We start from the raw sequence: 23368 nt of genomic DNA on the forward strand, positions 1-23368 counted from the left end.
CCTGGATTCCGATGGGCCAGTCCCTGGAGATGGTTCCGCCCTCAAGATAGCAATGGGAAAATCCCATTACTTACTCTCAGGTCCAAACCATATCAGGTGGTGACTCAACCACCACAACTCCCACTATTAGCTTCAAATGCAAACCCTTCCTAACCAACGATCCCTTCTCAGACTCACCTTAGTAGTTAAATTAGACGAAAGTGGAAATGTCCACACCATTTATTGCCAAAAGTTTGTAGGTGTTCCGTCAGGATCCGGCCTTCACACGAGTGAAGGCAGGATCCCTTACCCCCTCACCACGTGAAGGAACCTACTCGAGGGGGATCAGACCCTAAGAACCAGATATGTTCAACGAACAATAAATGGAAATAACATCTCTCCCATATGTAGGAAGTGCAATACAAAAAATGAGATCATAAACCACATAGCAAGCGAATGTCCGGCACTTGCACAGAACCAATACAAAAAGAGGCATGATTCAGTGGCAAAAGCCCTCCACTGGAGCCTGTGCAAGAAACACCAGCTACCTTGCAGTAATAAGTGGCATGAGCACCAACCCACCTGAAGGAGTGATAGAAAACAATCAGGTCCAAAGATACCTCTGGGACTATGGTATCAGAAAAGATAGGGTGATGCGTGCAAATAGACCAGACATGATGTTGATTGACAAAATCAAGAAGAAAGTATCAATCATTGATGTTGAAATACCATGGGACACCAGAGTTGAAGAGAAAGAGAGGAAAAAAATGTATAAGTATCAAGACATGAAAATAGAAATATGAAGGATATGGGATATGCCAGTGGAAATTGTACCCATAATCATAGGAACACTAGGCACAATCCCAAGATCCCTGAAAAGGAATCTGGAAAAACTAGAGGCTAAAGCTGTGTGTGATCCTAGAAATGGCGCACATAGTAAGCAAAGTGATAGACTCCTAAGAAGGCAGGATGCAACCCAGAACCCCACACTATAAATACCACCCAGTCGAACTGGAGGACTGTGATAGACAACACCCCCCCCCCCCCCCCCCCAAAATAAAATAAAAAAATAAATAAATAAAACAAAATAATAATAATAATCATCTCTCTCTCTCTCTCTCTTCCCCCTTCCTTTCTCAGTTCTCTCTCTTTCTCTCTCTCTCTCTTACTGAGATGAGAGAATGTTTATGTATTTGTAATATGTATGTTTATTTGTTTTGTATGATAAATTACTTTCTAATTTTCAAATAATAATATTAATACTAAACACAACAAAATATCAATTCATTAAAAGAAAATATAGTAAATTAGTAATATTTTGATTCAATAAATTGTTTTCCCGGATCTTTTTCCTCTCTCTGACTTAGGGGGAGGGGTGAAGGCATTACTGTCAATCATCTTGACATATTGATGTGAAAGGGTTAGCACCTGGCTGAAGTGTCAGTCTGTCTCTCTCTCATTCTCTCCCTCTCTCTTACACCAAAGGATACTCGTAGAATGTGAGAGATGGATGGATATATAGACAGACAGATAAAGATATTACTATACATAAACTGTATTACTGACATCTGCAATTGTTTAACCAATTTAAGCAACTCAGTTCAGCTTGCCTATCTGTCTCTCTCTGTTATTGACTGGAAGGGTTAGAAGTGTCGAATCACACAGTAGGGTATAAATAAAGGGAATGTTACCTCAATGCTCATTGGCTTGTAGCAGAGATGATAATGGCTGGAAAGATTAGAAGAGCCAATCACAGAGCAGGATATCAGCTCTGCTAGTTGCTGGCTGGCTGGTAGCTCCAATGCTAAGCAAGGAAGTTTCTCCTCTCTCTCTCTCTCTCTCTCTTTTTTTTTTTTTTTTTTTTTTTTTTTACAATTGAATTTAGTTTATTGTTTACGATTTGTACTGTATATTCTTATAACCTAGTTTTGTGAATTAATCTTTATTTACTACTGTGTACATACTGTCCCTAGCATATTAAATATGATATTGTAATGATACAATAAGTTTGTTCATACTTACCTGGCAGATATATATATAGCTGTATTTTTCCGAATCCGACAGAAATTTAAACACTTACGACACACGCAGTGGGAGTCAGGTGGTTAGTACCCATTCCCGCCGCTGGGAGGCGGGTATCAGGAATCATTCCCATTTTCTATTCATAATTTTTTATTTCCACTGTCTCCTGAGGGGAGGTGGGTGGGTACTTGATTATATATATCTGCCAGGTAAGTATGAACAAACTTAATTGTATCATTACAATATCATTTTGTTCATGAAACTTACCTGTCAGATATATATATAGCTGAATCCCACCTTTGGTGGTGGGAGTAGACAGAATAGAAGATTTTAGGAAATATATATATGCAGATAATTGATATCTTGATTCCTTACCTGTTAGCATAGCTGACTTCGTGGTTACTGCCGCATAAGTCTTGCTTGTGCTACTAGAGTTGCCAAGCAATGGTAGAGACCTATAAAGCTGGTGCACTCCAGATGATCTGTCAACAGGGGGTGGGGCGAGACCACGATGTGACTAGACCATTGACCATACAAATGAGGGCAACGAAGTAAAACCAAACCACCTGGCGTAGCCTACCAAAAGTATCCCACATAGACTAAGCTAATGGAAGGGAGATCCGCCGCAGGCGGTCAACCCCACAACCATAACACAAGTTAAAAACTCCCCTAAACCATTTAAGGATAGGATGAGCGCTACCTCCTGCCCCCCAAAACAGTGTCTGCCAGCGACGTATGGTCCGAGCGAGTAACAATTTTCGTATGTTGCTTTCACCTCCCGCAGGTAGTGTGAAGCGAACACCGAATTGCTTCGCCAATAAGTGGCGCCCAAATCTTTGATTGCCATATTTTTGTGAAAAGCCACCGAAGTAGCAATAGCCCTCAACTCGTGGGCTTTCACTTCATAAGCTCCATGTCACTTTCACTACACTTTTCATGGGCTTCCTTAACCGTACTTCTTAAGAAGAACGCCAGTGCATTCTTCGACATCGGAAGATCTGGTTTTTTCACAGAGCACCACAAGTTCTCCGAAGAACCTCTGCATGCTCTGGTTCTCTGCAAATAAAACTTGAGAGCCCTGACAGGACACAGGATCTCTCAGCTTCAGGTCCCACTAGCTCCGACAACCCTTTGATCTCGAACGTCCTCGGCCAAGGGTTGGAAGGGTTCTCGTTCTTTGCTAAGAACGTAGGACTTAAGGAACAAACTGCACACTATGATCCTTGAACCCAATATGCTTGCTTATTTGACTTGAATTTCGCTAACCCTCTTCGCCGTCGCCAAGCGGTTAGGAAAATGGTCTTCTTAGTAAGATTCCTAAGCGAGGCTAAATGGAGCGGTTCAAATTGACTCGACATGAGAAACTTCAGTACCACGTCTAAGTTCCACGATGGTACTTTCGGTTGGAGAACTTTCACAGTCTCAAATGATCTAATGAGATCATGAATGTCTCTATCATTCGCTAAGTCGAGTCCTCTATGCCTGAAGACCACAGAAGCACGCTTCTGTAGCCTTTAATCGTAGGAACGGCTAGTTTCGCTTCTTTCCTAAGGTGAAGAAGGAAATCTGCTATCTGGCTCACAGAGGTTGAGATGGAGGAAATGTCCTTCCTTCTGCACCAACTTCTAAAGACAGCCCACTTTGATTGGTAAACTGCGATTGAGGAGGGCCTCCTTGCGGTGGCAATCGCCGTTGCCACAGGTCTTGAAAAAAACCCCTCGCTCTGGCCAACTTCTTGATAGTCTGAACGCAGTCAGACTCAGAGCGGGGAGGTTTTTGTGGTACCTCTCGAAGTGGGGCTGTCTGAGTAGATCTTTCCTTAGGGGCGGAGAGTCCTTGGAAAGTCTACTAGGAAGGACATCACCTCCGTGAACCAGTCGACCGCTGGCCAGAAGGGCGATGAGGGTCATTCTCGCTCCTTCTGATGCAGCGAACTTCCTCATTACTTCCCCGAGGATTTTGAATGGGGGAAAAGCGTAAATGTCTAGTCCCGACCAATTCCACAGTAGGGCGTCTACTGCCACTGCTCCCGGGTCCAGAACTGGGAGCAATACAGCGGAAGTCTCTTCGTTCGGAAGTTGCGAAAACGTCCACATGAGGAGGTCCCCACAGCTTCCATAGCGCCTGCATACTTCCTGATGAAGGGTCCATTCCGTCGGCAGAAGCTGTCCTTGCCGACTGAGAAGGTCCGCTTCGCAACGTTTTCCACGCCTGACACAAATCTCGTCAGAATCGTGACGTTTTGCGACTTCGCCCAAATCAGGATATTCTTCGCGATGGCGAACAGAGAAGGAGAGTGAGTTCCCCCCCCCCTCCCCCTGTTCCTGAGGTATGCCAAGGCTGTGGTGTTGTCCGAGTTTATCTGAACCACTTTGTTGGAGACTTCCTCTTGGAAGAACCTTAGAGCAAGGTAAACCGCTGAAAGTTCTTTTAGAATTGATGTGCCCAGGACACCTGTTCCCTCTCCAGGTGCCTGACACTTCTCTCCCTCCCAGTGTTGCTCCCCAACCCGTGAGGACGCGTCGGAGAACAACACTAGGTCGAGGGTTCCGAAGCTTGAGCGAAAAGTCCTTCCGCCAGCTCTTTGGATCCAACCACCATTTGAGGTGCTTTTTCACTTCTTCCGTCAAAAACAAGACCTCTTCTAGATCCTGTTTGCGTGACCAATTGCTTGAGAGGAAGAACTGAAGTGGTTGGAGGTGCAACCTTCCCAGAGAAACAAACTTCTCCAGTGAGGAAATGGTCCCCAGCAGACTCATCCATTCCCTCACCGAGCAAGTTTCCTTCCCTAGAAAGGCCGACACTTTGTCCAGGCATTGAAGTTGTCGCCCCTGGGACGGAAAAAAGCCCGAAAAGCCACTGAGTCCATCTGAATCCCCAGATAGACTAAGGATTGAGAAGGAGTCAGATGCGACTCTTTTCGAGATTCCCAGAATTCACCAGGGAAGCCTCCCGGGACGCTAACGACAGAGTCGTGTGAAGCGGTCCTTCAAGACACCGGTCTTGCGATGAGGCTCGAATAAGCCAGTCGTCTAGGTAGAGAGAGATCCATTTATTTTTCCGCAAGATGGAGCCACCTCGCAACGTTCTTCATAAGAACGGTGAACACCATCGGCGCCGTGCTGAGACCGAAGCAGAGTGCCCTGAATTGGAAAATCTTCCCTTTCAGGACAAACCGCAGGTATTTCCTTGATCGGGGATGGATGGGGACTGAAAGTATGCGTCCTGAAGGTCTAAAGAGACCATCCAACCCTCCCCCGGTCTTAAGGCTGCAAGCACGGATTGAGGTGTCTCCATCTTGAACTTCTGCTTGGTAACGAAGCGATTTAGACTGCTGACATCCAGAACGGGGCGCCACCCCCCTGACTGCTTCGGCACTAGGAACAGACGGTTGTAAAACCCCGGAGAACTCCGGTCGAAGACCTGTTCCACCGCCTGCTTCTCGATCATTTGATCTAGTAGATCGTGAAGCACTTTCTGCTTTTCTCCCTGATACGAAGGAGACAAATCCTTTGGTGTCGAAGACAGCGGGGGTAACATCAGGAAAGGAATTCTGTACCCCTTCTTGACGATGTCCAGAGACCAAGCGTCGGCACCTCTCTCTTCCCAAGCTTTCGCGAAATGTAGAAGCCTGGCTCCTACCGGTGGCTGAAGGACTTCCCTCTCACTTCTTGCTCTTGGAAGGAGCGGGAGTCTTGCCTCTGAAAGAGCCTCTTCCTTGAGGGGCTGGCTTCGAGGAAGAAGCAGATTGAAAGGGCTTCGATTTCTTCAAAGCAGAGGACCCAGAAGACGAAGTAGTAGTAGGCTTCCTAGAAGACTGTGCCAGAAGGTCTTGGGTTGCTTTCTCCTGGAGACTGGCAGCTATGTCCCTTACCATAGACTGGGGGAAGAGATGTTCTGAGAAAGGAGAGAAAAGAACAAGATCCGCTTTTTGCGTTGGTGAGACCGACTTTGCAGTAAAATTGCAAAAAAGTGCTCTCTTCTTGAGCAGTCCCGTGCTGAAATGAGCAGCTAATTCCTCAGAACCATCCCTGACGGCCTTGTCCATGCAAGACAATACACTGGACAGCTCCCCCAGACTGATGGAATCAGAACTCCTGGACCTGGCATCCAATACTTCTAGGCACCAGTTCAAGAAAATTAAAGACCTCTAGTGTCCTGAAGAGGCCTTTAAGGGTGAAAGTCTAACTCACTATGCGTCCAAGAGACCTTAGAGGAAGACAGAAAAGATCTTCTCGCGGCATCACAATACTACTAAAGTCTTCCTTGAGCGATGGAGGCCTGGAAAGCTTAACTCCGAACGTTTTCTCCCGTATCAATACCACATACCAGCTTTGCCACAAAGTCTTGAAGGTGGTAAAGCGAAAGAAGTCTTGCCTGAAGCTTTCCTCTTTTCCATCCAATCATGGACCTTTCGAAAAGCTTGCTTCGTAGAAAGCGACTTCTTCATTTTCACAAAGCCCGAGATCTTAGTAGCTTTGGATGACGAAAACTGAGAGGGAGAGTACGTGGGAGCTTCAAGGTTGGAAAGTGTCTGCAAAGACTGACTGTAGCAACGATCAAAACCTTGTAGTCCGTCGAAACTGGAGCCAACTGCTGTTCTTCGTCCACTTCGACGAAAGCGTCACTAATTTCCTCTTTCAGACACTGGAGAATCGGAGGGAGTAAAGAAAGAGTCACAAGCTTTCTCAAAAGAGAAAGAGCGGCGAACAGGAAGAGTTCCCGCTTCCGCTTGCGCTTGCGGAGGTGGAAAACTGACGTCCGTAGGCGCGCGCTTGGCGTCCGAAGCCAATCTACTGGCGCCGACTGAAGCGCGCTCGACCGCAACAGGTGGTCACCCCTGGCGTCCACTGGCGCGCTGCTGAGCGTCCACTGGTGCGCGCCGAGGCGTCCACTAAAACGCGCTGAGCGTCCATGGCGCTCGCTTACCTTGCACCGAATCACGCTCGGCGTCCACTAAAGCGCGCTTGACTTTCACAGAAGCGCGCTCGGCATCTAAAGAAAACGCGCTTCTTATCAACAAGTTCGTAGCAGCGGAAACAAAACCGCTTCACGGAGAGCGAGAAACGAATTTCTCGCCTCCTCTAGAAAGTTGCTGGGGAGCAGAACGAACTCTAGAGGGAGACAACGGAGAGAGAGCAGGGAGAACGCCTCGACCTCTTCACAAGGGAAGATTGTCATCCTTCTTACTGCGACGTGGAACAGTCTCTCTCGAAGAAAAAAACATCTCGAAGTTGCTGCTGAAGAGACTGGAGAATCTTGCTTGTAGGTGAAGCCTCCTTTTCTGGGGAGGGGCTGATCCTGTGAGCAGGCGAGTGGCGAGGGGACGCCTTCTTCCTACTCCCAGGAACCGCCACTTCACGCACCTTAGAGCGACTGCGGCGCTCGAAACGAAACATCTAGGAAAGACTCCGCCTCCGAATAATCCTTACGCTTCTTCTGCGGAGGAAAAGCAGCAAACGCACTATCAGGCGACGAGCAAAGTTTTCCGGAGAACCAACTTTGGACGTGAAGCGTTCCCGAACAGCCGAGCCGTCCCTTATTTTCAGAGCGGACGTGATGCGGTATGAGCTCCACCCCTTGCGCGGGGAGGAAGCTTCAGAAGAAGAAAAGCACTCCTTGAGAAGACGTGCACGCGCACGCTCCTTGGCAGTCTGGGTAGGTTCGTCAGAAGCTGCCGAAGGCACGCCAGATCGGTGGGGGTTCCTCGTAACCCTCCTTCGACTTTCGACATGCTCTCTCCCCGTAATCTGGGAGTCAAGCAGAGGTCTAGGTCTAGAGGCAGAATGAGGCCGATCTGACGCACCCTCCACTACAAAAGGGGCACTTTCACTGCACTTCTCTTCACTTTTGCTCTCCAGAGCTAACACTTTTGATTCTAAGTTACGAATCGATTCAAGAATTAGCGATAAAGTATTACCTTCTACCGACACTGTTTCAGGGGCCGGAGGCAACACTACAGGGGTAGGAGCATAATCTACAGAAGGAGGGTTAGCAGGAGAATCATTAAAATCTTGCCTACCTGAAACACTCCTGGAGGAAGACCTCCTTAACCTATCTCGCTCAAGTTTCTTAAGATAGGTTTCATACGCCTTCCATTCCGACTCTGTTAATCTTTCACACTCCTTACAACGACTTTCAAACGTACATTCATTCCCCTGCAAACTTTACAAACAGAATGTGGTCTACTGAAGCTTTCAGTAGCCTACCTCTACATTCGGACATAGAACAAAATCTAGCGCTAGCAGAACTAGACCCTGACATCTTGATCAAAGAAAAATCAATACCAAATTCAAATCAATCCAAAGTCAAGAACGGTGTGCCAAAGCCACCGATCCAATTCAGATACCAAAGAAAAACCAAAAGGGATACTCAAGTAGCTAGTAAGTTTCCAAAATCTGGACGGAGGTGCTGCAAACAGGTGTTTTCAGCACCGGCGACAGAAAAATTATGAATAGAAAATGGGAATGATTCCTGATACCCGCCTCCCAGCGGCGGGAATGGGTACTAACCACCTGACTCCCACTGCGTGTGTCGTAAGTGTTTAAATTTCTGTCGGATTCGGAAAAATACAGCTATATATATATCTGACAGGTAAGTTTCATGAACAAAATTTTTAATGTGCATATGTATTTTTGCTCTCTCTGGGCAATGCTGTAAGATGACTTTGACATGATATTAAAAGGTTTCAGGTATATTTTGGTTTGAACTATTAAAATAAGTAGTTATAAATTTTTGTAGATGGGGGACATTGGTATTTGAACCTTTTAAATAGCCAGTTATAAGCATTTTTTGAGGGGAATTCAAGTATTTTACATTTTGTGTATGATGTGGCCCCCTTAAAATTGGCTTCAAAATTAGGTCTTCAAAAGATGCATGATAAGCAACTATGTAGTATATACAATACTCAGCTTACCAAGTGGAAACCACCTTCTGGAGAAGTGTTTGGAAGCTGGGGACTAGAGGATTAGTCCAACGTAAAGTAATGGGTGTGTACCATACAATTACTTTCTTGTACATGTAAGCCCAACAAACTATACGTATATGTAACAGGATCATTTAAATGTACTTTAGACTATAAAACATAATATACTTACCAATGAGATATGTCAAAAGTAAGTTGTCAATGGTACTGCCAAGCCATGCACAAAATATGAGGCCCACCGTCACTACTACAAAGTACTGTTAATAAAAAGAAAACAACTCATCAACATCATGATAAAACAATGTTTCTTGACTAGAAATTACCAACAAAACCTTTCGTTCAGATTTAAAATCCATCACAACAGTAAACTGATTATGTTTACAGGACAAAAACTAGAGCAAAATAAGGGCAAGACCAATATGACTGATGCAATAGTTCCCGGTTATCGGTGTGGGTTCTGTTCCCGGCAGGGTGCCGTTAAGCAAAAGCTGCAATTAACCAAAACACAGTGATTTATGGCGCCATAACTCTATTATTGGCACCTCATGGCGCCAATAACAAGAACTCGGCACGTTATGGTGCCATAAATTGCCAGATTTTGCTAGACAAGCACCATGGTTTCACCAGTAACGAGGACAACTGATACCCTGGGATTGCCAAGCTTACAAAAAATTACCCTTGCAAAGTTGTAATCATATAAAAGAACTCTAGGATAATCTATAACTTGATTCAGCAGGGATACTTTATGAAAAATAGGATGCTTTTCCACCTACAGTCATTTTATCTTTTAAGTCTTAAATTTATAACATAAACATACTAACCGTTCTAGGCTTTGACTCCTTCATTGACTTCAGTGTACTGGTAACATATGAGGCCATTCCACAAAGTGATGCCATTGAAGTGATGATTTGTTCATACCTCCGCTCATGGGCGCCTGTCCAATGATGGGCTCCAACTATCCAAGGAACAACCTAGAAGTAAGATTTAAGATTCAAGAGGTAAGTACTGAATGCAGTCTTTCTAAATCACTGCCAGGTACAAAGTACGTACTTGTTACTCGGGTTACCCTTAGTCTTGTTACACAATGATAATTTTATCAGTACAATAAAAAATTGATTTTATAAATAAAACTAACAACTTATGAATATAATCAGTATCTCTGGTGAAAATATCACCACCAAAGAAACCAGATACTGACCTCAGAAATTCTATCAAAGATATTTGTAAAAATTTTGTGCCTTCCCTTTTGTATGTCAACATAAAACTCCTAGCAAACTGAGAAGTATCAAAACTGATCAGTGGCGATAGATGCCACAAATAAAGTTGTAACTTTCTTCGCAAGAAAACCCTGAACAGCGAGAATAGTACCTTTAACTTTAAAATCATATCCCCCCTTTTCATTCAGGAGGGGACAATGTATCAATTGTCCCCCCAAAACTTTTTTCCTCCAAGTTTTTTGTAACAGATGCTGGAAATGAAGCTATATTAATAATGTCATTAAAATATATACTCAATACAAACAAGTAGTAATGTATATGTAAAACATTAAAATAATAAAGAAATAGTTAATTATTTTTCCAATATGGTTTGTCGTCAGATTAATTGTTCATTTAAATTTTGTCTGACATAACCCATTGTTCACATAGGAAGTCAGCAAACGTGGCAAATGGCAACACTTGCAGAAGCTGCCTGTAAGTTTATTATTATATTTCCTGCGTCTAAGCCTTTGATTTTCCAATTAAGACATTATTTTTATACAAATATATTGTGTTTTAAAGTTAAAACTAGCAAAAAAAGTAGACCTGAAAATAGAATGGCTCAGTTTGGAAGCTAAGCTATCACTAGGTTACAGGCTATAAGCAACACACTGCTGGACAAGCTTCTTCCAACATATATATAAAGCATTCCCCATAATTTCTTAATAAGGCTCTTTAAGGCTGAAAAGTAGCTGCAAAAAATTTCAAATCCCTTCATACAGACAAGTTCAAGGAAATTTTTCAGGTTGCCCAAGAGAAAATTGAGGTGTGTGAACTAGATCCAGTGACTCTCCCTTACAAGCGCAAGATTCCAAAGTGGCTTGATGATGGTTCTCAGTAATATCCATGTTGTGCAGAGGAGTATTACAGAGTAGAGTTCTTCAAAGTTATTAACAGTGTCTCAGTGTATTTCAATGAGTATTTCACTTCATCTGACCTCTCAATGTACCACAACTTGAGGGAAATACTTTGAACTGGGTCATTCAAAGAAGAGTCAGACAATAAATATCCAGATTTTTCTGATCCCTTAAAGTACGAAATTGATTTCTTGCATAATCAGTTCAGTGGTGCATCTGTTGAGGACTACTGAAAGGCAGTTGCAAATAGGGTGAAGGAAGTTCGAAGAACGTTCTCACGGGCTGAATGCTTCCTAAAACTTCTTTTGGTCTCTCCCTCAAGTTCATGTGAAGCTGAACGATCATTCAGTGCACTCAGATGCATGAAAACTTGGCTGCATTCCACCATAACCCAAAAGCAGTTTAACCATCTTATGAACTGTCACGTCCACTGAGAATGTCTTGCTACACTGACCTTCAAGACATAACTCATTAATCTGTAAACAAAGTGCCAGACAGTGGCAAATACTTTTGGAAATTTTTAATGCACCTATATTGTTTGGCTGTACCCAGAGGTAAACACTTTATCGATTGCAAAAATGCTTTAATCCTCAAAGGGGTGTCCACAAATGAATTGCCTCCATGCATTTCTATCCTCCACCACCTCTTCTCATCCAACTACATTACTGTTTGCAACATTCTCATTTCAACCACAAATTCATTCACCATTGTCCCCTTCTATACTTTCTCTTGCTTTTCCACTAGTACGTACTGTCACAAATAGTACATTCTCATTCTAGTTATTCACTTATTCATCACCACCTATTTTGCTACCATCCCTAACTTTGTTAATTAAAACCCACACTGGAGTATGTATAAGGCTTTTATTGTTACAGGATACTATTATCTTAGACTCTCAACGGAGTCTTAAAAATCCTGTAATATACTAACATCATAAAATAATAGTTTTATCCTTTTTACTTAAATTGTAAAATTTGCAATAATAAATACTGAACATAGTCTGTACAGCGTTATATGGAACTGTATATTGAGGAGATGCCACAGAAGACTTGTATCATATTATAGTAAATTTGTAAATTTTGGTCTTATAAACTCGCTGACTGACTAATACTGATAAATCAGTCATCCTTTTCCCGTATCATTAACCATATACGTACAGTGGACCCCAGTATTCGCGTTCTCCGGATTCGCAGACACTCACATTCGGGGATTTCTCTCGGGAACATTTCCCCCCCGCATTATTCGTGGAAAATTTACGTATTGGCAGTATTTTTCTATGAGAAATATGCACAAATTCCTGGTTTTTTATATCAAATTCATCATAAAATGCACTTTTCGTGATAAAACTATTAAAAAAAAAATATATATATAAAAATTTTTAGTCGGTTTTCCTTGAGTTTAAACTAACTAAATAGGAGGTTTTAAGCATTTTTATAGGGGTTCTAACTATTCGTGGGTCCTAACTACTCACAGAGGGCCCCCTGTAGTATGCATATTTATATGGCATTAAAATACGTCAATTCATGTTTATTTCTTCAAAAATTTCTCGGGGGCTTACACCGCCTCCCAATCCCACAACCACCCCCCCTCACTTTTAAAGACCATATGATGCCCCTGGCTAAAAATGATATTGTTATGTTACAATAAAGTTTCATACATACTTACCTGGCAGATATATACATAGCTAAGACTCCGTCGTCCCGACAGAAATTCAAATTTCGCGCCACTCGCTACAGGTAGGTCAGGTGATCTACCGGTCTGCCCTGGGTGGCAGGACTAGGAACCATCCCCGTTTTCTATCATATTTTCTCTCTTCCACCTGTCTCCTGCGGGGAGGCTGGGTGGGCCTTTAATTGTATATATCTGCCAGGTAAGTATGTATGAAACTTTATTGTAACATAACAATATCATTTTCATACAATCAACTTACCTGTCAGATATATACATAGCTGATTGGCACCCTTCGGTGGAGGGTAAGAGACAGCTACTATATGGAATAGACAGGTAAACAACATATGTTGTAGGTATAAATAAAACCTTGGTTCCTACCTGATAGGTGGTAGACTTGGTTGGTGGGTGTTTGCCCAGTAGTCTGGCATCACCTCAAGAAAACTTTAGCGAGATATGTGATCTATGGCCAAGAGTTCTTGTGGGTCTGCCGATGGGGTCTTACCCACTTACTCAGCAGAGCCTAAAAGGACTTTGTCAATGGGTGCTGATCCACTTATATGACAATACACCTTATGAAGGAGCACACAACCAATCCCGACCACCTGATCCTAAACCATGTGTTAGAACTAAGGATTGTTACGAGTTATCCCCGAACTCGTCACAACAACCGTAACTCAAAAACCACTACGCACACATACATCAATTTTCAAAAAAAACAAAAAAAAAATTTATACTCAACTAATTGGATATGACGAGAATTCTCTTATGAAACAACATAGACGGCCGCCCGTGCGAGCCTGAATCCTCCATTGTTCGAAGAGATTCTCGACCATATCCAAACAGAAGAAACAGTATATACATTTTAAGGATTGGTGTCGGCTCCCGTACCCAGAATCGTATCTGCCGATACGATAGGACCTAGAGAAAAGCACTTCTCATACGTCACACGCACGTCTTTCAAGTAATGAGATGCAAATACTGAGTTGCATCTCCAATATGTCGTATCTAAAATGTTTTTAAGCGACATATTCTTATAAAACGAGAGAGACGTCGCAACTGCTCGTACTTCATGAGCTTTTACCCTCAGAAGTTGTAATTGTTCGTCCGGACAGACCTTGTGAGCGTCCGTAATGACGTTTCTTACAAAGAACGCTAGAGCGTTCTTTGACATCAAGTCTTGTGGGGTTCTTTTACCGCGCACCAAAGACCTTGTCTAGCCTCCCAACTGACGCTTCCTCTGAAGATAGAACTTCAGAGCTCTAACAGGGCATAGAGACCTCTCTGCTTCTCTGCTACGAGGCTAGACATTCCTTTGATTTCGAATGACCTAGGCCAGGGATTCGTGGGATTCTCGTTTTTCGCTAAAAACAGAGTCTTAAACGAGCAAATCGCCGAGTCTCCCTTGAATCCTACTTTATCCTGCAGAGCTTGTAACTCACTAATTCTTTTGCCGTCGCTAACGATAAAAGAAATAGGCATTTTCTAGTTACGTCTCTAAATGATGCCTGATGCGGAGGCTCGAATCTATCCGAAGACAGATATTTGAGGACTACGTCCAAGTTCCAGTTCGGAGGTACTGGTTCCTTAGAACTTTGAAGTCTCAAAAGATCTTATGAGATCGTGGAGATCTTTGTTATTTGCCAGATCTAAAACCCTCTGTTCCTGAATACAGACCGAGAGCATACTCCTGTATCCCTTATTGTGGATACGGCTAGATGCGATTTTTACTCTCAGGAATAGCAAGAAATCAGCAATTTCCGCTATAGAGGTAGAGGAGGAGGACAACTTCTTGGCTCTACACCACCTTCTAAAGACCTCCCACTTCGACTGGTATACTTTCGTAGGTGGAGGTTCTGCGAGCTCTCGCGATCGCGCTTTGCCACTTCGCGAGAAAAGCCTCTCGCTCTGACAAGTCTTTCGATAGTCGAAAGGCAGTCAGAGCGAGAGCGGGGAGGTTTTGATGGTACCTCTTGAAGTGTGTTGTTTGAGAAGATCCGTCCTTTCTGGTAGGGATCTTGGAAAAGTCTACGATCCACTCTACCACCTCCGTGAACCATTCCTGGGCCGGCCAAAAGGGGGCTATTAAAGTCATCCTCGTCTCTTTTGACGCCACAAACTTTTTCAATACTAACCCCAGGATTTTGAATGGGGGAAAAGCGTACACGTCCACTCCGAGACCAGTTTAGCAGGAAGGCGTCTACCATAATTGCTCTTGGGTCTTCCACGACCGAAGCAAAACACTGGGAGCCTTTTTGAAATGTATGTTGCGAATAGACCACCCCATGAGGAGTTCCCCACCAGAGAACAGAGATCGCGACACACTTCCTCGTGCAGAGTCCATTCTGTATTGAAGGACCTGGTTTCCTCCTGCTGAGCCTGTCCGCCCTCACATTCCTTACTCCCTGTACGAACCTTGTCAGCAGGGAGATGTTCCTGTGAGGGACGTCCAAAGTAATAGGTCCCTCGTGAGTTCGTAAAGGAACGAGGAGTGTGTCCCTCCCTGTTTCCGAATGTAGGCAAGTGCGGTGTGTTGTCCACGTTTACTTGTACTACCTTGTCTCTCACCAGAGGTTCTAGGCTCTTCAAGCCAGGTGTACGGCGAAGAAGCTCTTTGCAATTATGTGCCAGGACACCTGTGCTGGTTCCCAGGTGCCTGACACTTCCTCCGAGCCTAATGTCGCTCCCCAACCCGTCTCCGACGCGTCGGAGAACAAACTACTAGTTCTGGGTTCTGTGATCTTAGAGAGATCCCTTTGTTCTTCTTCCAGAGGCAGCAACCACCACTGTAGGTGTGCCTTTACCTCCACTGGAATGGGAAAAACGTCCGACAGTTGTCCGTTTTTCCAGCTCCAAGACTTCTTGAGGAAGAATTGAAGTGGACGGATATGAAGTCTTCCGAGAGGGAGAATTGTTCCAGCGAGGAAAGCGTCCCAGAAGGCTCAACCATTCCCTCGCTGACGTTTTGCTGCTTCTCTAAGAAGAGAGAGAATTATCCTCAAACCTTTTGCGGTTCTCTCTTGCGAAGGAAAACTCCGAAACCCCGAGAATCCATCCGAATCCCAGATAGAACTAGGTCTTGTCTGGGGGTCATCTGAGACTTCTCGAGGTTCACAAGCAATCCCAACGCCCTTGGTCCAAAATCCATAGTTAACTTTAGGTCCTCCAAACACTGTCTCTCGAGTCATCGGCCTGATGAGCCAGTCGTCTAGGTACATCGAGACATTCACTCCTTTGAGATGAAGAAATCTCGCCACATTCCTCATCAGGCTTGTGAAGACCCGAGGAGCTGTGGCAGGCCGAAACACAAGGCTCTGAACTGAAAGATCCTTCCCCCCGTCATGAAACTGGAGGTACTTCTTCGACGAAGGGTGGATCGGGGACGTGAAAGTAGGCGTCTTGGAGATCTAGAGAACACCATCCAATCTCCTTGTCGTAATGACGCTAGGACTGAAGCAGAAGTCTCCATGGAGAACTTCTCCTTCTGAACAAATTTTTGTTCAGAGCGCTGACGTCTAGTACTTGTCTCCAGCCTCCCACCCGAGGCTTTCGCCACTAGAAAAAGGCGATTGTAAACCCCGGGGAGTTTTGATCCAGTACTAGTTCTACTGCCACTCTTGTCCACATTTGTTTTCCACATCGATCGAAGAGTATACCCTCAGCACAGGATCCTTGTACTTGGCTGATAGTTTCCCTTGGTATTGACGTTAGGGGAGGAGTATTCAGGAAAGGGATACGATATCCCTTCCTTATGTTATTTAGAGAAGACGCGTCTGCGTCTATTAGTGTCCAGGCCTCCAACGAATTCCAGGAAGCTGGCACCTACTGGTGCTTGGAGGAGAAATGTTTCATTGCCCTTTTTAAAGGGACGAAAAGGCGGACCTACCTCTTCTCTCTGGAGCCTTCCATTCTTGCGGGAGGTCTGGAGATCGGACCACCTCGAAAGGGCTGCCTAGGAGTGCTAGGTTCTTTCTTGTCCGACACTAAAGCAGGTTTCTTCTTCCTAGCTGACTGCGTCAGAAGATCCTGTGTCGCCTTCTCAGTTAAAGAGTGAGCTACGTCCTTCACTAACTTAGAAGGGAACAAATAGTCGAAAGAGGTGCATATAGTAGAGCTGCCCTCTGCGCATGCGAGAACTGCCTTTGTTAAGAAGGCGCCATATTCACTGTCCTTTTCCTTCAAAAGACCTGCTCCAAATAATGAAGAGACTTCCAAAGATCCATCCTGTACTGCTTTGTCGATGCAACGACAAAATGCATAACAGGGCTTCAGTTCGATTCCCTGCGAATCGTGAGCTTTCTTGGACATCACCCCAAGGGACCAATCTAAGAAGTTTGAAAACTTCCAATACATGGAAAAGTCCCTTGAGGAGATGATCCAGATCCGAAATTCTCCAAGTAATGCGAGCAGAATTAAGACTAGGACGCCTTGAAGCGTCAACTAACGTCGAAAAGTCTGCCTCTGTAGTAGAATGGAGAGCGATACCCATATCCTCCCCCGTCTTGTACCATATGCCTCTTTTCCAGCTAAACCTTGCTGGAGGCATGCAAAATACTGTCCTGGCTAAAGTCTTTCTTCGACTTCATCCAGGCGTCTAAGGCGTTGTTTAAAGCCCGCTTCATCGAGATGGTGGGCTTCATCTTCAGAAAAGACGAAGGCTTCTTCGCCTTCGCACTCGAAAAGAGCGAGCGCGGAGAAGGAGGAGCAAAGCCGGAGTCAACTCGTTCTCCGTATTCCTCCAGAAGCAGGGTAGTTCAACACCTTATAGTTTGGACAAGCCCTCTCTTCCATGATCGTCATCATCCGAGTTTTCGTTCGAAACTCGTGATAATCCTGAGTTTCTGTTCTCCTTTCAGAACTTTCCTCTTCTGGGGGAGACAAACTCCTGATCGGAGAGGGGCTAAGGGAATGAAAAGTCTTTCCTTTTTCCCGTTTCTGATCGACTTGGAATAAGGCGTCACAACCTGCGGCTTCTCTCGCGCTTTTAGAAGACGTCTTGTATGACGCTTCCCGCTCTCCCCCCCCGAGCGTCATGTATGACGTCTCTTGTTGACGTTTTAGATGACGCTTCGTGTCTGGAAGACGCTTCGCTTCTAAGGGCTTCTACTCGGCGTCACAATCTTGGACGGAGCGTCACGTCTAAGATCCTCTTGATTTGACGCTTCACTTCTAAAGACGTCTTTCGAGCAGGTGCGAGAGGACGAGACTCTTAATAGGAAGCGTCACGTCCTCCGACGGGGCGCTAAAACTCCCACAAAGAAGATGACAGTTGTTCCTGAACCGCCATAATGATCTTCCTTGACGCTTCTCCTACGTCTAGTGTCTGACTGCCTCTCGTCATCACTCGGGGAAGAAGCCATGATGGGGGGGTACTTCCTCATAAGCGTCAGATGACGTTGACGCCACCTTCGCCTTCTTAAATAGCAGACGGGGCGTCATCCGAGAAGCGCTCCGGGCTAGAATCAATGTCTTGCTTGCATATGACGCTTCAGCGGTCTCGATAAGTTCGACTCCTTCCACCCTCTTTAGGTGAGGGAGAGGGACGGGAAGGACGAGAAACCCCCACCCCCCTCGCGAAGGACGCTTTTTCTATAGCGCCCTTGAGCTGGCTGCCATGAAGCAAAGCTAGCTGAAGGGACGTCTGACCGTTGGGGATTCCCCCACGACCTCCTTAAGGCTTTCGACTTTCCTTTCTTCTCCTCGGGCATGTGAGCTTGGAAGAGGTTCTAGGCCTGGGAGCGCCGCAGGGACGATCAAACGCCCCCTCCACAACACATGATAGGGCTCACTTCACTAAAATTTTCACTATCACTAGCCTTACCTTTCGAGTCCGCCATCTTGGACTTCATGTCTCGAATCGTCGCTTTCAGATTGGCGATTTCCGATGCCGAATCCGAAAAGACACTCTGAGAATGAGATTTATAGGGAGAATCTACAGTATAGGGTTAGATTATCATTGAAAGGCTCAATAGGCCTTGAATTCACACCTTTCAGTCTTCTAACTCTATCCCTCTCTAACTTCTTCAAATAAGAAGTCAAAGTCTTCCATTCTCTGCATTCAAACCCTCGCATTCCTTACAAGTGTTAATAGCAGAACACTGCACCCCCCTACATTTACGGCATACAGTGTGAGGATCAACCGAAGCTTTCGGTATCCTCACTCTGCAGCCTACATTCACACACATTCTCACACTCACATTAGAATCAGACATACTGAGAAAAATCCAAAAGAGTTATTCCAAAAACAGTCCACAGTAGCGAATGCCAAAACACGATCCAAATACGTCACCAAAAGTCGAAAAACGTTGACAAATGTTGAAAAAAGAATCCAAGTCAGGAGGTAATAACAACAATGTTGATACCACCGGTCGACAGAGAAAATATGATAGAAAACGGGGATGGTTCCTAGTCTGCCACCCAGGGCAGACCGGTAGATCACCTGACCTACCTGTAGCGAGTGGCGCGAAATTTGAATTTCTGTCGGGGACGACGGAGTTCTTAGCTATGTATATATCTGACAGGTAAGTTGATTGTATGAAACTAATCAAATATAGCTCAAATAAAGACTCTAAGGGCTGTCCCCAATTATTGGCAGAGGTTCCGTTCCGACAGCTTGATAAGCAAAAATTGGCAATTTTTGGGGCTTCCTGGTGCCAATAACCAGTATTTGTTAACTCTATAAGGTATGTATCAGTGCCAATACTCTATTATCAGTGCCCTTAACTGGAAATCATTTCGGCAGCAAAAATCAGCGATTTTTGGCATTTTCAACACTAGACAAGTCCCATAAATCCATCACCAATAACCGAGGCTGCCAATAACCAGGGACTGCCTGTATTTCCACAAAATCATACATCAACCTTTCCTTGCAGAAAGAAATTTATGCCAGAGAGAACAGGTTAATGACATACAACACCTGAGAAGAGCAACAGTTGACTGCACTAAACAAACTCCTATTAACCACCACTGACAAAACCACTTACTCTGGCTCAAAAGGAAGACACTGATTAGGTTGGAAACCTGTCAGCTCAACCAAATGTTCTAAACTATGATCAGGAAAATCCTGCGATAACGAGAACGTCCTAAACCATGGGGGAATCAGAAAAAATTAAACTAACCAACTGTTTAACGATAGAAATTCCTGCAACTGGAAAAGGAGTTGAAATCCCTGAAACAGAATGTTGAGGCTATTAACTTCAACCACCTGCTAACTGAAATGAAAGCCGAACAATAGCACACTGCCGAGATTCTCTATAAGTGGGCAAAAGTCGACTATAAGACAGGTGGAGGGGTAATAGGCACATGTGGTAGGAGCCCAATTGACAGAGGCGCAAGGTAAAGACACAAAGGCGACAGGCATAAAGGCATACGAATGCAAAACAATAAGCGCACAAATGAAAGTGCACAGGTGAGGCGAATGCGAGCTAAATGCGCGCAAGCGATAGGTTTACACAGGCAAGTGATAACACGCAAGGAATAGGCATGTATGTGACATGTGCACAATCCATAGGTGTACGGGCAAGTGTTACATACGCAAGTTATAGACGGGATGGCAAAAGGCACAGCACCATCACCCCAGCCGGAAAAAGCCACAATTCTTGGGAAAGCCAAAGACAATTTAGGCTTCTCACTAGGACCTAACTGATATGAATACTAGCCTTAAGCCAAGAATGATATGGGATTGACGCGAAACTCATCAATGCAAAAGACAACATAACATGTTAAATGACATAGCATGGAACGTCAGTAATGTCGTCACAAAATGCCGGTGGTAGTAAGTACCGGGCAGCTGTAAGAGACATGGCAGTCTGAAAACACTTCAGAGGCAATTGCCAAGAAATCACCACACTAACTCACTGGATAAGTAAGCGGCGAAAGAGGAAGAGCCGCTTAAACAAAAAGGAATAATTGTCACAAGGTGAAGAATACAAGGCTATAGAGGGGAAAACTAAATAAGACGGGGGAGGGTTATCATCTGCTCGGAGGATGATACCAGGTGAGCAAATGATAACAGAGGAATGGACAAATGTTTTAGAACCACTACTGAAGCAAACATAATGTGTCTGTATCCTAAGTAACTACTAGTTCATACATCACTATCACTCTCCCCAAAATGGATGACACGTGAGTCGGCGAATTAGAGTGCCTAAACCACCAAACAACTCTGACGGAGAACACATCAAATGCGAACCAGAGAGATGACTGAGCGGTGGTGAAGGGGACCGACCTGGGTCGCAGAGAAAGACCACCGGACCCAGGGCAGTCCAGAGGGCGGGCTTAAGACAGACACCAAGGCTCAAACATCTTCCCTCTTGCAAGGGAAGCTGAAAAAGGTAGATCACTATGGGGGGGTTGGGGATCTTCACCTTACTACTACTATATACAGTCATATTTATAATCATAACAAAGAATATTTCTCAACTACCTATAATTTTCTCATTATTATTATAAAAATGGTTCAACCAGACCACTGAGCTGCCTTTCAGCTTTCAAAAGGACGGCCTGAGGGATTAGGTTAAAAGGCCAGGTCTAGGCCTGACGCCAAGAACTGGGACCAAATAAATCATTCAGTAAGATGTTGAACAAATTAAAATTAAATCAAATAAAAAACTGCACAATAGCAAATATTTTCATACTGGAACACACACACAATATATACATTTACTACTTATGCTTCCATACACGCACACTAAAAAGGTACGTATATTAAAATTCAGATTAGGTCAAGTAATACTTTAAAATTTTGTTTTTAAATTTATTAAAGGCTCTGCAGTTTCCATGCTTTTGTTTACTTATTTTTATATTTTATAAATCAAATCACAGTTCCTCATAAACATTAAAATCAGAACCACAGAAAATGTGAAAGATTGACAAAATTTCCTTCACTGATCTGTTTCCAAAAGTTGACAGTTGCTGCTAGTCATACTTTGGGCAATCGCACAACACGTTTAATTGTTATCAACACCTTGCATTCCGAGCACTCAGGAGCAGTATCGCGTGGGCAGCTATTTAACCCCTAATGGATGGGGTAAGAAATCAATATGCTGCACCCCAGGCTGGCAAAACATTGAGGTCGGCTAATTTAAGAGAAAAACACCTCAGTGGAAAGAGGAAGATATGCATATATACATGCTGTAAGAAAAGAAATTCTAAAAAAAATTTCCCTACCTTTTACGAGAAGTTGAAAATGACTTTATAATCCCTTATAGGGACTCTTTTACAATACAATCATATATTTTATGAAGTTATGATACATGATTTTTCTAATAAATAAATTTTTTTATTTCGTAAAAATGATATTGTAATGATACAATTAAGTTTGTTCATACTTACCTGGCAGATATATATATAGCTGTATTTTTTCCGAATCCGACAGAAATTTAAACACTTACGACACACGCAGTGGGAGTCAGTGGTTAGTACCCATTCCGCCGCTGGAGGCGGGTATCAGGATCATTCCCATTTTCTATTCATAATTTTTATTTCCACTGGCTCCTGAGGGGAGGTGGGTGGGTACTTGATTATATATATCTGCCAGGTAAGTATGAACAAACTTAATTGTATCATTACAATATCATTTTGTTCATGAAACTTACCTGTCATTATATATATAGCTGAATCCCACCTTTGGTGGTGGGAGTAGACAGAAATAGAAGATTTTAGGAAACATATATATGCAGATAATTGATATCTTGATTCCTTACCTGTTAGCATAGCTGACTTCGTGGTTACTGCCGCATAAGTCTGCTTGTGCTACTAGAGTTGCCAGCAAGGTAGAGACCTATAAAGCTGGTGCACTCCAGATGATCTGTCAACAGGGGCGAGACCACGACGTGACTAGACCATTGACCATACAAATGAGGGCAACGAAGTAAAACCAAACCACCTGGCGTAGCCTACCAAAAGTATCCCACATAGACTAAGCTAATGGAAGGGAGATCCGCCGCAGGCGGTCACCCCACAACCATAACACAAGTTAAAAACTCCCTAAACCATTAAAGGATAGGATGAGCGCTACCTCCTGCCCCCAAAACAGTGTCTGCAGCGACGTATGGTCCGAGCGAGTAACAATTTTCGTATGTTGCTTTCACCTCCCGCAGGTAGTGTGAAGTGAACCACCGAATTGCTTCGCCAATAAGTGGCGCCCAAAATATCTTTGATTGCCATATTTTTGTGAAAAGCCACCGAAGTAGCAATAGCCCTCAACTCGTGGGCTTTCACTTTCAGAAGCTCCATGTCACTTTCACTACACTTTTCATGGGCTTCCTTAAACCGTACTTCTTAAGAAGAACGCCAGTGCATTCTTCGACATCGGAAGATCTGGTTTTTTCACAGAGCACCACAAGTTCTCCGAAGAACCTCTGCATGCTCTGGTTCTCTGCAAATTAAAACTTGAGAGCCCTGACAGGACACAGGACTCTCTCAGCTTCAGGTCCCACTAGCTCCGACAACCCTTTGATCTCGAACGTCCTCGGCCAAGGGTTTGGAAGGTTTCTCGTTCTTTGCTAAGAACGTAGGACTTAAGGAACAAACTGCACTATGATCCTTGAACCCAATATGCTTGCTTATGACTTGAATTTCGCTAACGCCTCTTCGCCGTCGCCAGAGCGGTTAGGAAAATGGTCTTCTTAGTAAGATTCCTAAGCGAGGCTAAATGGAGC

At 44.1% G+C, this 23368-nt stretch overlaps 1 protein-coding gene across 2 annotated transcripts in view; it reads right to left on the minus strand.

The window, feature by feature from the left end:
• LOC135220491 (ADP-ribosylation factor-like protein 6-interacting protein 1) overlaps positions 1-23368 on the minus strand; it is a 106212-nt gene that overhangs the window by 38167 nt on the left and 44677 nt on the right. For both annotated transcript variants that reach the window (XM_064257626.1, XM_064257627.1), the window contains exons 4-5: positions 9748-9897; positions 9099-9183 (exon numbers count right to left, since the gene is read on the minus strand). In XM_064257626.1, coding sequence (XP_064113696.1) covers positions 9099-9183; positions 9748-9897 — 235 coding nt within the window. The remainder of the gene's footprint in view (positions 1-9098; positions 9184-9747; positions 9898-23368) is intronic.

The sequence above is a fragment of the Macrobrachium nipponense genome, chromosome 2 (assembly GCF_015104395.2).
Source record: "Macrobrachium nipponense isolate FS-2020 chromosome 2, ASM1510439v2, whole genome shotgun sequence".
Lineage (NCBI taxonomy): Eukaryota > Metazoa > Arthropoda > Malacostraca > Decapoda > Palaemonidae > Macrobrachium > Macrobrachium nipponense.